General features: G+C 35.7%; 1 protein-coding gene across 6 annotated transcripts in view; it reads left to right on the top strand.

Moving 5' to 3' along the window:
* SMC4 (structural maintenance of chromosomes 4) overlaps nucleotides 1-16337 on the top strand; it is a 36827-nt gene that overhangs the window by 10011 nt on the left and 10479 nt on the right. For all 6 annotated transcript variants that reach the window (XM_083847955.1, XM_083847954.1, XM_083847951.1 and 3 more), the window contains 8 exons: nucleotides 9455-9619; nucleotides 10669-10796; nucleotides 11291-11431; nucleotides 12252-12402; nucleotides 13681-13845; nucleotides 14054-14287; nucleotides 14862-15047; nucleotides 15903-16064. In XM_083847955.1, the coding sequence (XP_083704081.1) occupies nucleotides 9455-9619; nucleotides 10669-10796; nucleotides 11291-11431; nucleotides 12252-12402; nucleotides 13681-13845; nucleotides 14054-14287; nucleotides 14862-15047; nucleotides 15903-16064 (1332 nt within the window). The remainder of the gene's footprint in view (nucleotides 1-9454; nucleotides 9620-10668; nucleotides 10797-11290; nucleotides 11432-12251; nucleotides 12403-13680; nucleotides 13846-14053; nucleotides 14288-14861; nucleotides 15048-15902; nucleotides 16065-16337) is intronic.

Here is a 16337-nt window from a genome sequence, read left to right as displayed (position 1 = left end):
CCAATTGTTGAGGTCTGCTTTCCTAATGAGGCACACCAACACTTGAGCTAAAGCATCTAAGGCAAGCACAAGCTGAAAAGCTCTACTGGGATTATAAATGGACATCTATGCTGCCAAAGTTGGTGGTGAAGAGAAGTTTGTTCTGGAGAGGTCAAGGACAGTTCAGCTGAAGTGGTAGGGAGAATTAAAACAAGTATGATAATCAAATGAAAACAGGTATTTTTGAATAAGATGTTATGTAAAAATAGAAGCTTCACACTTGATGCATAGAGTACAGAAGTAATTTCACTGCTTAAATATTAAGCTTTGTCCTGATGTGAATACAGAGCAGTACAAGATACGCTGATACTTCTATACTTGCAATTTCAAAATGAATTCTCTTGGTATCAGAAAACTTGTTGCTAGTTTACATGATTTTTATTTTGCAAATTCCGAATGAACACTGTAACCAATGTTTATTAAACTTTTTTTTGGAAAAATAGGGAAAAATGGAAAGAGGACGCGAAAATGCGCTTTCTTGGTGTTATTGAGTGATCAGTTAGGTAGTTTAGTTAGAATGTACCAATAATCTTAAAACAGTCAAACACTGTACGCTGAATTTGCAATAGCTGACTTAGATTCCAAAGTGACTCTAGACTTGCACTCAATTTGTATTCTTGTATTGAATACAACAATGTCCTTAAGAAAGCTTCTAAAATTAGACGGACGTGCAAACAGCTTGACAAAGGCTACTTTTAAATTATTTCCAGAATGCAGAATAGTACTTTCGTGCAGACAACTGAACGCTGTATAACAGGCTAATTCTAAGTTTTTCCTCCATCTTTGGACAGTAGTGGCATTGTAGATTTGTGTACTTTATTACTTCTTTCCCTTCCTTGATTTCCCACCTAGTTCATAACACTTTCCTTGGATGGCAGAAAACAAAGTTGAATATTTGATACGTAGTCTTCTGCTTATTTGTCATCTGGTAAAATTGAAGGACAGTAATGAGAGATGACTTCAAGCATTAAGTAACAGCAGCAATAACACAGAATTGGAAGAAAGTGTTGTGGCTTACAAGAGGAACTGTGCTACAAATTTCCAGGAGAAGAATAAGCTTGCAGAAATTAGTTATCTATGTACGTCATTTCAAAGGCTCAGTGTTGCGTAGGACTAGAATTCATAGTCAAAACTTTACATGGAGAGTGGAGTATGGGCACACTGTCAAAGTTGAGTCAAATTGAAATGACCACTGTGGAAGACTTGAGGTACGCAAATTTAGCACTTGGTTTTTGACACTTCATACCGTATTCTTGCTTAAAAAGTGAGATATGTCATTTTGATAAAGTGAAAAATAAAGTTGTGTGAGCACTGTCATGCGAGTAAAACATAAAAAACGGGAAAGGGGTTGAAAACAGTGCAAGTAGCATACAGGGAAATGGGAAGACTCATCTCGCATTGCAACTTAGTGGCTCATATTACGTAAGATAAAAGTGCAATCAGGGCACCTTTGTTATCAAGGAACTGCATAAAATACACTGGAAAGAACTTCGTGAGACAGCCTGTGTCAGAGAAACTGAGAATTAATCAACTTCCAAGCTAGCACTTACCAAGTGATACAAGTTGATACTCATTACTGCTTTTCATCTAATTTTGTTCCTGACTGCAGTAGTTCTGAGTTGTCAATTAATCCTGTAGAACTGGAGCTGCACAACAGAAGAGCCCACACCCTAGTAGCAGCAGTTAGTGTTAGTCCTACTTCTGATGTCAGTGTTAAGTGGGTTAGAATAGAAGACAAAGGATGGAAAAACAGTAACTGGAATATACTGTAAGTAGTCTTTGTAGAAATATGGCTCTTATAGTAAACATTCTAGATGTTCTAATGTGGCTTCTCCTTCAAGCAAATCCCTGATGTTACTGGTTTTGTTCCGCTGGCTGCATGAGCCATTGCTGTTCGTTATGCTGGTGATGCTAAGAAGTTGCACGTGCTGAATTTTCAACTCTTGTAGCTCACTGATGAAATACTTAGAAAATCTCTTGTCCACATTCCCCTTGCCTGGGAGAAATGTTTTAAGGGAGAAACGGAAATAACCTGTGTTCTGTGAAGTAAGATTCAAAATTCTAAGCTTTAATATTATTTTAAGAGAACTTTGTCTTTTGCCAGATCGCTTCTGTCTAGCATTCCACGTTAAAAAGTTAAGAAGGGAAATCAAGTTATGACATTGATCACATGCTTTTCTTCAGTAGGAGAAACAATGACAGATTCAGACTACTGCTGCTATAATCCACTACAAAACTTTGAATGAGAGTTGGTTGTTGTAACTGCAAGTACTATTTTCTCAGCATTCTGGATGTGCAGGCTACAAGTCCACTATTTGCTTCAGTTTGGTGCTTAAGGGACAAGTTCTGTTGACTACCTGTTGCATAATAAAGACAATTCTATTGTTTCTAAGCTTAATGTGGTATGAATTTTCCTCCTGACTTGAATAGCCCTTTTTTGGGGGGGGGAACAAATATACTTGTTTAAACCATTTTCCTCTAAAATTCAATGTGCTTACCTTGAATCTTACGCATGCATATATAATACACTGTCACAAGCATCACAGGACCATTAATCTTTTGTTGCTTGACAAAGGTAAATGCAATAATGGTCTTGACTACTGTCTAGATTTCTGCATCACTTAAGTCAGTGGGATAAATGAAGCAGAATTGGTTATTACCAGAAAGTTGCAAACTGTAATTCACTTAATCAGTTAGTTTAATAACCAAATTAAATATACCTACTGATAGTATTGAAGAAGTTGCAAGATTATTATAATTGTGCTGCAACAGGTGTTAGATTCTGGATTACGGTGTAGTCTACAGATACTCATCACTCCAAGATTTTGGGCTCACTAACAAAACTTCATTTTTGTGGGTCTTTTAAGGAGCCTTAAAAGCTAGTACCTTATCAAGGATGTGCCACTATTACAGTGAAACCAATACAATGTTGTTCTGAACGTTAAAAAAGTGATTGCCTTAAAACTACCACTGGCTATAGCCACAGTTGTCATATTTAAAATTTTGTGAAACAAAATTACCTGTTTTGAACATAACACTAGTCAATAGATTTCAGTCTTTAAATATTTTAGCACTTTGGTCACAAGGCAGGAGTTAGCAATTGGACAGACCACAGTAGCTAGGTTTATTTTATTTTTCTTTACTCCAAACAGTGATAGCAAGATAATTCTGAAACAGCTGTCCCGTTTATTGATGCAGCACCACAGCTAGGTAGATTGGACACCCAGGTTTAGGGAGTTAAATCTGACTGCTGAAACTTCAGGGAACTTAGTATGGGAGGAAAAATACCTAGGCTGTTACAGGAGGTGCTCCCTATTTGCAGTGGTCATCTTTTGTACAGTTTGAAGAAGGTGGCTTTGCTGCTGCCCGGTGCCTCAAAGGTGGGGAAAATATAAACAAAAAGAAAAGCTGTATAAAGAATTTATCTAACTTACTCGTATCATGGAAATATGTGATTTTTTTTTTCTTTTTTAAGCCTGGCTTCAATATACAAAGCATGTTAAAGTTCCATAAAGGATTCAAGAGCCTTCTTCTGTGTTCTACTTGAACAGTTCAAGTGCAAAAATGAGGCAAATAGAATGTCCTGCTCTCTAAGATAGTGCCTCGCTTGGTCTCAGTGATGTATCAAAACATGAGAGGTTTTTCCAACATAAAGTATTGCATCCTGGAGGTAGTATTTTCTCTAAAACTTTCTAATGAGTATGGCTGAATATAAATTTCAATTCAGTTAAGTGTTACACTACTGTAACTGTAGTAGTTACACTACACTAGTGTAAAGCAAACAAACAAAAAAAGACCCTGTCCCAGAAACTTCTCAAAAGAAAACAACCACAGAACTGCCCAGTACTCAACCCAGAATTCTGTTCACGTTTGTCTACTGGATGGCAAACTACAAAATATTCCAAAACATGTTTTATTTTGTCCATGCTTCACCATGCTTCTGAAGTGTTGATGTGTGGGTTTTAACACCCAGATGTTAGTCTAATTTGTTAGATTGTATAGGACCATGCTAATTTATCTTAAGTTATTCAGCACTTTGTTTCACAGCTTCAGACTATGGCATAAGAAAATGACAACCCCAGATCCTGGAAAAAATATTTTTACCTATTTCCTGCTATAATTCTTCAGTGGATGTCTTAGCAAAGTAGATGTCATGCATGCTGCATTAACGGTTTAGTTGACAAAACTTTGTGTTGCAAGACACTGCCTTTAAAAGTTATTTTTCACAACTTTTCATGGATGAGGAGGCAGTAATTGGTAAGCAGGCATCTTTCTCTGTAGGCTCTCCAGAAACCACTAGTCATAACGCAGATAAATTTTCACAACAAAGAAAGGTATTGTTTCATCCTTCATGAGAAGTTTTAAGACTGCTTTCAGCAATCTTTCAAATTAAAAGACTTACTAGTTTCATACCACAATTTCAAAGGGGAATCTGAGAGCTTTATTCTGAACCTCCTTAATCCCAGCATTACGACAGATGGAACTACTTCTGTCTGTACACAGTGCAAAATAACAACCTCTTCAATTTATCACCATTTGGAGCTGGATAACGTCAGTATTAGGATTAGTACGTTACAGCCACTGGTCAGACTTAGTAGCTTTAGGACTAGAGTTTCAATTCACAGGCTCTACTCTCAGTCTAAAGGGAGGTTGCAGGAACATGATGCTACTGTCTGCCAAAATCAACAAGCTAGGAGTTATCTGCAAAAGTGAAAAAACTCTGATTTCAGGACTGGTGATAAGAGTTGAAGAAAGGCAGCTTAATGAATGGGTCGGAGCAGTTTGACTTTGCTTAAAATTCAAATTTTTATTTGGATAAACTCTGGGTAAGCTGATTTAAAGCTTTCTGCTCTGCGGAATTAGTTGTTTTAAGAACTGAATGTATGATTTTAGAGAAAACAGAGGTAGTAGTTCTAAGAAATTAGGTGATGGAGAGTTTAGGCATTTTATTGTCCCACCTTTTGAGGGCTACGTGGCAGGTGAAATTCTTGCCCTGCACAAATTGGTTTTAGAAAGGTACATACAGCAGCAGAGTGACTTCTTAAGCAGGCTGCCTGTACTATCTGAGATGTGCTTGCCCTGATGAGAATTTTAGTCTAACATGCATACAGAAGAGTGCATGCAGTGTGAAAACTGAAAATTAATGGATTCAGCCTATAGTAGATATCTTACAGTGAATGTATAGCGTTCCCCAATCACTCAAAGGATGCAAGTTTAACTTCTGCTGAAATGCACAGAACTCAAAATAGACAGACCGCTGACTTGGCAGCCTGATAACTAAATAGCGATAGATCACAGTGATTTTGGCACCTCTTCTGGCAGTTCAGCAGACATCTTTATGGGTACCCACCCACCGTGTCCTCGTGGGCTTGAACTTGACAGGCAGAGCAAGTCCAGGCTCTCCTGTCTAGGGTATTTACTGGAGCTTCTCCACCCTTTGCTGACCCCCTCAGTGTCCTTACCCGAGGCGTTGGTTTCAAATGGTTCATTTGAAACTCTTATGTTGGTTTTTGAAGGCTTTTACAGTTTACTTGCCTTAAAGTTTTTTCTCTGTAATATTACAATAGAAATTTGCACTTAGAAAGTATCTTAAACATCGTGGCAGTGAAATAATTCAGCTGTGCAAGGGAAGGCAGAATCTTCTATTTCAAAATTCCTTGAAGTTACTCCGTGTGATTTTGACTAGAGGAAATGGCTTTCAAGTGAGAAAGGTTCTTGCTTTTTAAAATATATATAATTTGGTAGCCATCTGTCACATGAGTTTTCTGATTGTTTGCCACAGCTGTCAGAAATTTTTTACACTGATTGACTTGTGTTCTCCATCAAAATGCACCAATAACTGTTTTCTGATAACTAATCTGAGACGTTCTATGGAAACTGTTCTTTATGTTTATTAGGCAGTGTCTGAGTTGACCACTTCTGTCACTAGTAGTGTGCCAGCATCCCAATAATTTCAGTCTGTCACAATGCAGAAACTGAGAAATTTAGTTTGTACTTCCATTTAGAAATTTTGCACCGAATGTGCAGCCTTCTCAAAATGTTAATCGGATATTTGGTGGGTTTTCATACTTTTCATACATACTTGTATATATGTATTTCATGTGTATAAATGTTTCATTCTATATTTCATATAAAAAAGGATGTTTTGTCCTCTGTTAGCTGTTTGTCAGCGTCACCAATTTCTTAATGTTAACATCCATTTTGATTGTCTCCTCAAATAGAGGATTAACTTTTTTTGCACATTGCTCCCTCTCCCCTAGTGAATTCATGCCTGCAAGCGAGAGGAAGGTGGCTGAGGCAAATAGGTAATGTGATTTCCTGGTGGTCAGTTTTGCGACTTCTCAAGTGTAGGTGTGACAGCTACATTATGAAAACACGCTTGGGCGTGCTTTTCAACAAATGTCTGCCTGCTGTCTTCTTAGTTTCACTTTCAGAAATGCTGTCCGTGTTTTGAAAGATCTTCTACTAGATAAATGAACGGCGATATATTTTTGATACAGTGCAGATAATAGTGGATCAAGTGTTTAAAAAATTAGAGAACAGTTAAATTGACTGTATCAAGTTTTAACAGAATGCAAAGCTGCAAAACATTTTCTTCTGTTGCTCATTGTCATGACTACTTGCAAGAAGATCAGGTACAACTTTTTCAGTCTCCTTTATCAATGCTAATAACTGGATACCTTTTGATTTCTTAGCGTGCTAACTATAGGGATAGCCTAAACTGATTTCTTAACAGAAAACCTGGTGAGTAATTTAAATATTAAATAATACTTCATAGTCTTAGGGTTCAGTTATCATATAAGTAGTCCAATTGTTTTCACTTTTACCCTTCATAAGAAAAGAATTTAAAAATGTAAGTACCTAGTACTATCTGCATGTCTTTACATAAGATCTGAACGCTATGTAATTCTAAACTTGTTGCCTTTTTTAAGGCAGAGGAGTTGCATATAAAATTGGCACTACTCAGCCCAACAAGTTCAGTTTGTGTTTATCATCTTCTCACCAGTACCCAATTCACTTCAACTTCTCAAAACTTTGTTGTATCGATTTCCTAAACTTTACACACGGGTAAGGTTGTATTCCTCGTTATGTGGTGATGTATTTATTCACCATGTAGACCACCAAAACTCTGATTTCTTAATTTATGAGATTAGACTCAGATACAGTAGGGTTAAGCTTCATTACTAATGTGCTATATCATTAAGCATGTTGTACTGTATTCAGTTATATTTAGTGAGCTGTGGAGAACCCTCACAACTACGTTATCTTTCTTAGATATTCATGATTTAAAGAGGGTTAATTATACTTATTAAAAGCCATGTTATGAAAAAATGTTGCTTTATGTTCCATGCTTGTCCACTTAGAGTAAAATACAATTGCTCTGCTTGTGTTAAATCCAGCATCATTTTGTGGTTTGTGCCCAGTTTAAAAAGAGAGGAGGGGGGAATAGAAGAGGAAAGCAAGTGCAAAGTCAAACTGCAGCACCTACCTTGAGGGTGTATAACATGGAAGATGGATTTTCAGTGACAATTTTTTCTTGGATGTAAACAGAGGAATCAATTACAATGCAGGAAGAAACAGTATGGAGATTTATGTGACAATTCTGCAGAAATCTGGGAGGTTACAATGAGTGCCCTATCCATGAGCAACATGGCACTGACACGTGGTTTTGGTAGAGAAATCATACTTATGTTGGAAGGAAACAAATGTAGTTGGAGTTGTACATAATGCAGCTGCAATTATTAGGAAACTAATTGCTTGCCTTTTTAATACCCATAAGAAGTAAAAAGTGAGATTTTTGTGTCTTGGCAAACCTATTCACTCTTCTTATAAACAGTAATTATCAAAAAATAATAGCTTAGGTGCATTTAACTTCTAGAATTTTAAAATAAATTAAAAAAATAACACTTTGGCTTCTGTGTTTTAGTTTAACATGGGAATTTCTTATGTGTAAGGAATTACTAGTTCTCATTTTTAAAATTTGCAAAACTTCACTTTTTCCCTTCTACTCAGCCAAATGGTATTTACTGGTTGGAAGAAAAACAGGGCCGCTAGGTGTCATTGTGCACTGAGTAAGTGGAACAAAGTTACTCTGGCAAAAAAAATCTAGTGCATTCGTTAGTCAATGTCCAGGAGTACCCCGTCCTCAGCTCTCTTAGCTGCTTACAGCTCTGATTCATCATGCTGGCCTAGAAATCCTAGCCGTTGTCGACTTCTGTCAAAGCAGTCCCTTCTGGTTTTCCAGCAGTCTTGTTAATCACTCCATCTTCTGTGTGTTCTTGAGAATTTCGTCCTTATCCATACTTTGTAGAGACTTGGCTTCAGCTCAAGCAGCAAACAGTGACAACTAAATTCTCGAGTGCGTTTTCAGTCTGTGGACGTTGACTTACAGGCCTTTTTTACGTACATAGATTGGATGCTAGAATATAAATCTTGTTTTTAAATCTTAACAGTTCTAAAACAAAATCATATTAGAACTTGTTATATCATGGGTTTAAGTACATGTCACAAAGGCCGATACAATCCTGCAATATTGTGTATCTGTTTAACAAAGAAGGTGTCTTGTATGCCTAGCTCTCCAAATTTTTGAGTAGTGAGTAGTTTGTACTTGGTCTTCTCTTTATTTAACTTTTGCAGCTTCTGTCACATCTATTCTTGCTTTAGACATGACTTTAATATACATATATTCATATTCATGTCTTTACCTTCTGATATATGGCAGGCTATTTACAAAATATAATCCGTACTTTGAAGATTTCATGCTGCTCTGTCCTAAGCATAAAATACAGCAGATTTTTTTTTAATTAGCTAATGCTAACATCAGTAAAATAAGCCATCATTGTCTCAGTTTAATCTTTGTTAAATCTTATTTTGTAAAAATCAAATTGCTGTTAGTGTTCAGCTTAATAATGTAAAGCTAATGCTGTATATAGAGGAAAATGAAATAAACGAAGTCTAATACCTAAAGTGTTTTTTTCTAACCATCAAGTCTCAGTTATATGAATTACAGGTGTTTTCTAAAGGGAACTTTCGTGGACTTCAATCCTGATTAACGACTATTGGGTGCTACATGACCTAGAGGGCATGCTTTATTCTCTTCTTCTTTTTTTAGGTTGGGGGAAAACATTTTGAATATTTAGAGCAATGAAGCAAAATTTAGACCTGACTGTGGGCTTCAAAAGAGATGCTGTTTTTCACGCACATCATCATGCACTGCTTGGAGGAAGTCTGTTCATTTTGATCTTTCCCACGTGTTGCGACTATGATCAGTCAGTTCTGACTATTTTGTTCTTCTCTCATAATGTTAGGATGCGGCCGTATACGTGCGTTCCAAAGGCGTTTGTGTGTTTTCAGAATGCTAACTCTTTCCTCCAGGAAAAAGAGTTAAGAAAATATTAAACTTTTCTTTTCCAAGGGGGAAGTTGAACAGATTTCAATGATGAAACCGAAAGGCCAGACTGAACATGACGAAGGCATGCTCGAATACTTGGAAGACTTGATAGGGTCTGCACGACTGAAAGAACCTATCCAAACTCTGTGTCGCAGAGTAGAGGTTTTAAATGAACAGAGAGGAGAAAAGGTGAGTCTCATAAAGTTTGGTTTGAATTATAAGTTGAAGATATAAACCTGCAGTGTTTCATTATTAGATCTTTTAGAGAAGAAGTTAACATAAAGACTTGTTGGGTAAAGATTTGGCACTCTTTACAACAGTAGAAGTACCGTGAAACTTAACTCTTTATTGCATTTAATATTTCTGTCACTAATAAAAGTGGGCAGTCAATGTCAGTTGCCTTTCTTTAAACGCTTACAAAGCCGTTGGCTTCTGATTCCCAAAGGTTTGCATGAGTTGGAACACAAGATTTTACCTGCTGAACATCTCTGATCACATCTGCATGTGTTAAATGCTTCTGCTCAGTGACTGAATAGCAAAACAGGTTGGCGCTAGCTGAATACATACAGATATAGCCCTGCCTGAGTCGTATTGCAAAACAGCAAGTAGGAGAAGTAGGAGGGAAACATAGCACTGCCACCGTGATGCACACCCAACTGCATGAGGAAACTTACAGAAAATTAGTCGTGACTTGAGCTGCACAGATCTGTTGCAGAAATTGCTTTCATAGCATCCTACTTGCGCATTTAGTTCTAAAAGTAGTAAAATATAAAAGTTCATTTTTACTTCACTTCATGTATCCTTGGTAAATCCTAATATGTTGTAGATTTTTTTCTTTTAAGCTGGAAAGGAAAACAAAAGACGTAGTCACGGGATTTAACTTGAAAGGGGCTAGTGAAAATAGGTACAGACTGTCTGTGTAACTCCTTTTTATTGCTCACCTACTTTTCCTTGGTTTGCCTGAGCTGTTCCTAGCATCTGTAGGATTCCTTTTTAGTTTTAAATTACTGTTTGAATTGCCCTAAAATACAGTCTCTGCTCAGTCTCTGCTCAGGAAATAGTGATCTCTTATTTCAGAAGGTTTACAGTAATAAATAGACTTGCAGAGTTACTTGTGGGACGGCATCTCTCCAGAGGTGTTATCTGTGTGTTATAAAGGGTCTGGAGCTTATTTTTCTCACGGTTTGTTCTTCTGTCTCCTAGCATTAAAATCAGCTTTAACTGTCTGTTTTTTCTAGTTAAATAGAATTAAAATGGTGGAAAAAGAAAAGGATGCTTTAGAAGCGGACAAGAATAAAGCCATTGAATTTCTTTCTTTGGAAAATAAAATGTTTAAAGAAAAGAATAAAATCTGTCAATACTATATGTAAGTACTTTTCTGAAGTTTAGATCTGGCTTTAATGTGGTAGTGGTGGAGTTAAACTCTGCGTCCATATCTGTAATAAGAAATTTTTCGTTTTTCTTGACAGACATATCAGCTATTCAAAGTTAGTCGAATGGTATGAGACTAGTGATTTTTAGCTTCAAGTGACAAAGTTAATTCTCAAATAATGATAGATCATTTTCATTAAAAACTTAAAAACAGAAGAAAACCTGCTTGCCAGCTTCTTACAAGCAACGCTAGTTTGGCAGATTAACCTCTTACAGCTTTATACTTAAAATGAGAAAGTAGATAATTTAAAGATTATTTTTATCTGAAATGTCAATATAGTTTTGAATTAAATTGGCAATGTTAATGGATATTAGGATATAATATTTGACAATCATTTTATTATCCGTCAGATTGTTGGAAATATATATTCATTAAGAATGTTGATTTTATCTAAAAATGATGTTTTTGTAATACTTTTTTTTTCCTAGCTATGACCTACAGAAACGAATAAATGATTTGGAAATGCAGAAAGAAAAAACACAGGAAGAAACAAAAGATATTAATGAGAAGAGCAGCAAACTTGCAGATGAAATGAAAGCCAAGAATAAAGCTGTAAAAGAACTTGACAAGTAAGTATTTTAGGTATGGATTCATAAGCTAGGAGTACTGTGTTTTATATGTTCTGCGTATATATGGTGTTAGAATTACCAGGATTTTCAGAAAAAAATCAGATTCTCCCAAGAGTTGGACTCAATGATCCTTGTGGGACCCTTGAGTCACTTATAGGATACATAAAGATTTTCTGGCATGTATCAAGTGGTATTTTACACAGAAATAAACTTTGATATTTTAGTTGGATTGATTTGGTCCGACACTTTGCTTCTCTTAGAGAAATCTGTGTAATATCCACAGTTAACAACAGGAAAATATCTGTTTTTTTATGGACATAGAAGTACATACTTCTTTTTTCATGCTAACTGTACAGAAAAATAACTGGAATTTTGTTTCAGTTTTTTATATACATACCTATAATGCTTAGGTACATGAATGGTAGGTATTTTTCTCTGATTTCCATATGAAACTCTAACCTTTGAATTGAATTTCCCTACAATTGATTTATCTGGGTACTATTCTTCAATCTGACTACAGTATGAACCTTCTCATCCTCTGAGACCATAGTAATTTGAGAGACGTGAATCACAAATATTATTGTAGAAAAAGATAAAGTTCCTGAAAATGTGTTTAATATTGCTTTTACTAGTTGATCTTTGCTGATTAAACAACATTTACCTGGGGAAAACACTGTGAACATAGTAAATGTTAGATACTGTTTTTCGGAAAAACTGACTTAGTATTGCTTTAAATCCTGTGTGCTCACCAAGCCAAGCTCTATTGAAATTACTTTTTTTAAGATACAGAGTAGATAATTCTTTCTTCTTTCCCTTCTAGGAAACTCAAAAAAATTACAGCGTTTGTGGAGGAAAATAAAGCAAAATTTACGGAGTTGGACTTGCAGGATGTTAAAGTAAGGGAAAAATTAAAACATGCTAAAAGCAAGACTAAAAAATTGGAAAAGCAACTTCAAAAGGACAAAGAAAAGGTAGTGTGAGCTACAACTTGTTTTACTTAAAGAAATGTAATTGGTTGCTGTAGATAAGAACATCTTTGTGAAGCTGGGTAAAGGTAAACAAAAAGGACACCAATTCTACTTCATGCAGCAAAGAAAACCTAAAAATGTTTTAAATTTTTCAGCCAGATATTTTCTGTCATTTGGCAGCTGGGATTTTTGTTTGCAAAACTGTGATGTATTTTTTTTATCCCTTAAATAACTGTTCCTTGCACATCTTACTATGGGAGACTGGCCAGCAGTACCAGGCTGTTTCCTGCCTACAGGCAAAGTCAGAAGCTTTCCTGTTGCTTCTCAATTCTGTTGAGTGGTCTCATGTCTTGAAAAGCATCTTTTTGCCATATTTGTTGAGATTACAGGGATATTGTTCTCAAAGTTTTTACCCTTTTAAACATTTTTTCTTCTCTTTCCATAGTTAATTACATGAACTTAATGGATATATTTTATCAAGTTGGCTGCTACCATTTGTTTTAGATCTTAAGTCACTCACTGAATCAAAAAATAGCCTTTTGAAAGTAGGTATGAAAGAATTAAGCCTTATTGTGGCTCAGATACTTTTGTTCCTATGCATGAAGCTACAGCTTGGCTCTACAAGTGAACAAGACTTGCAGGTAAAATCCAGGCCTCTTGCTAGAGCCACGATGCATCTAATCTTAAAAAAAAATGTGATCTTCATTAATGTGGTACTGCCACACCATACAGGCTGATTAAATTCAAAAGTGTTTGGGTTCTCTTAATTATATTCTTGCCCAGTGTGCCTCTGAAATGTTGAGAGAAGCTTGTCAGTACCTTTAAGGAATCTTCTTTTGAACCTACTCTGCTGTCGAAAAGAAGATTGCTGTCCAAAAGAAGATAAGATGCCTTGTAACTAGACAGAGAATATAGAAGCCTCCAGTATGCTAAAGACGAAATGATAACTGCAAGATGCGTGCTGATTACTGGAGCATAAGGCAATCCGCAGGACATGTATTTTTTATATATATATATATATATATATATATATATATATATATATTATATTATATTATATTATATTATATTATATATTTTTATATATATATATATGGTTCTTCATCACGTCCTGATGCCATTTTCCCTTTTCATTCAGTAGATAGAAATACCAGGCAGAGTCAGCCTATTGGGCCTCACACTTTGGCTTCCACATAGAAATTGAAAGGCGAAGGTTTAAAGATAAGGCGAAAGTGTTTTGTTTCAGTGGGAGTGAAAGTTAAAAATCTTTTCCTTTTGTAGGTAGAAGAACTGAAAAATGCATCTTCTAATAGTGAAAAAAGTATCAGCGATGCAACATCTAAGAAAGAGCTTCTTGAAAAGGCAAAAGATGAAGAAGAAGAAAAACTCAAGAAGGTTATGAATAGCCTTCAGAAAGAAACAAAAGGAATTCAGCAAGAAAAAGAGGTTTGAACTGTTTTGATTTCGTACACTCACTGTATTACCCAAGTTTGTTAATAAATTCAGATAGACTTGATCTATTTAACTAACAGTTTTCATATCTATTTTCTGCTACTAAAAAGAACGTGCCTATTTTCTTTTTTTTTCATATAGCATGATTGGAATAATAAATTCCACAGTTGTCTGTTTTGACTTGTAACGTTCGTTTTTGCAGGCCAAAGAGAAGGAGCTTATGGAGTTTAATAAAACGGTGAATGAAGCACGTTCAAAGATGGACGTAGCACAGTCAGAGCTTGATATCTACCTCAGCCGTCACAACACTGCTGTGTCTCACTTAAATAAGGCAAAGGAGACTCTGACGTCTGTTTCTGAAACTCTCAAAGAAAGGAAAGCTGCTATCAAAGACATATCTGCAAAATTACCCAAAGCTGAACAGGAATTAAAGGAGGTGAGACATAACTTTCTCATACATTATTTCTTTGAGTTATAATTAAATGTTGTGATATACAAACCAAAGTCCTAGTGTTTGTTTTAGCAGTTATCATGGTGAAAATAAATTAAAAACTTCCTCCAATCAAATAGCATTAAAAAATACGTTTGGATACTCATTTAACAACTGAAGTTAAGTCTCTGCTTTCAAATGTTTTTTTGCATTAAGAAAATGGTAACATTAAGTACGGGAAATTAAATTCTGTGCATCTCAGCAAGGAAATCAGTTTAAATACAATAATTAGACATGGTGAGGTAAATAAATGGCTATGTTTCGGAGCCATTTGAATTTCACTTCTTCCTCCACTCTCATTCGCCACAGAAAAAAATCCCGATACCTTGTTCTAAGCCCAATTCATAAGCTATTGTACCATAACAAAATATACTAAATCTCAGCCATGAGCCATTCTTCTGGTTTTGCTACCTCTCCTTGTCAATAGCTACTTTCATTGCTTACACAGTCATGAATCTAAATGTCCTTGAATACAGGAGGTTTTCTGATGCTAAGATAACGTCTTTCTTTTAACTGTTAGAAAGAGAATAGGCTTGAGAAGCTGGGAACAGATGAAACAGAAGTGAAGGATCTTGTTCGAAATCTGCGTCAAAAAGTAGAAGAAGCCAAAAGTTCTTTAGCACAAAATCGCAGTCGAGGAAAAGTGCTCGAGGCTCTGCTTCAGCAGAAGAAGTCTGGAAATATTCGTGGAATATACGGAAGACTGGTAATTTTTAAAAGGCCATTATAGATTTATTCGTAAAATTTATGCCGACAGAGTATTTTTGTGTATATAAGTAAAAGGTAGAATTTCTCAATTCTCTTATTAATTTGGACAGAGTTGCAAATCCTCTGGGCTTGGTATAAATTTTAAAAAAAAAAAAAAAAGATTACTGAAATTCACTATCCTTGGGACTAAGGAAAGGCAGTGGCTACGAGAAAGCTTATGTTCAAGCCAAGTATACTAACAAAGTCATGTAACCTCCCCGTGCTTTGGTCCTGCCTGTGCTTCTGAGTTTGGGCTGTGATTGACAGCTGGGGTGAATCCGATTCCTTTGACAATTAGGATCACCTATACCAGAGAAGTGGAGTGGTGTTTTTATCTTCTGGTACCACAGAAGGTAGAATTAGTTGGTAACCATCCATTTGGTAAATGTCATGTCCGACCTAGCTGACCAATATATGAAATGATTTTGTTAGGCCAGACTGCCTCACTAAAATACTGGCATATAAAATTTACCTTTTTCTACAGACAGTAAATACGTGCTACCACATTGTTTTGCCAGGCTTACCACTTTTGAAGCTCTAAATATATGAATTTATCTTCTATCATGGAAACAAGTACGTGAGAAATATAAAAGTAGCAGTGTGCAGGAGAGGTCAGGCGTGATACTAATTTGCAAATTTTAACTAAGGTTTAAGTTTTTTGACAAAAAAAATAAAATAAAAATTTTATAATTTGTTTTCATCTCATTTCGTTTTATGTAAAGTTTTGGTCTTATCTCTCAATACCAAGACAAAACTTTGATGCCAAGCTAATCAGAGTACTTCTGCTTCTCCCCTACCACCTCTCAATTATTAGGGAGACTTGGGAGCTATCGATGAAAAGTATGATGTTGCTATTTCGTCATCTTGTAGTGCCTTAGATTACATCGTTGTCGATACAATCGATATTGCACAGGAATGTGTGGAATTCTTAAAGAAAACAGGAATTGGAGTTGCCACGTTTATAGCCTTGGACAAAGTAAGTATTGGCACTCTGGCAAAACAAATTATGTTGCTGATTTACCCCAAGGTGCACAGAGTTAATACTGTATATTGCAGATATATTATGTATTAATATCTATATGTATAAATATGACTTATATTGATATATTACACTGCATATATATTAATACATGTAAAGGTAGAATATAAAACATTTCAATAGGATGTTGGTACCTTAGAATATTCTACTAGCAAAAAATAAAGTTTAATTACAGAGAATTACAAAGCTTTTTGGATACCTGCATGTGTA

Source organism: Anser anser (assembly GCF_964211835.1).
Source record: "Anser anser genome assembly, chromosome: 9".
NCBI lineage: Eukaryota > Metazoa > Chordata > Aves > Anseriformes > Anatidae > Anser > Anser anser.
This window is presented reverse-complemented; position numbering and strand designations above follow the sequence as displayed.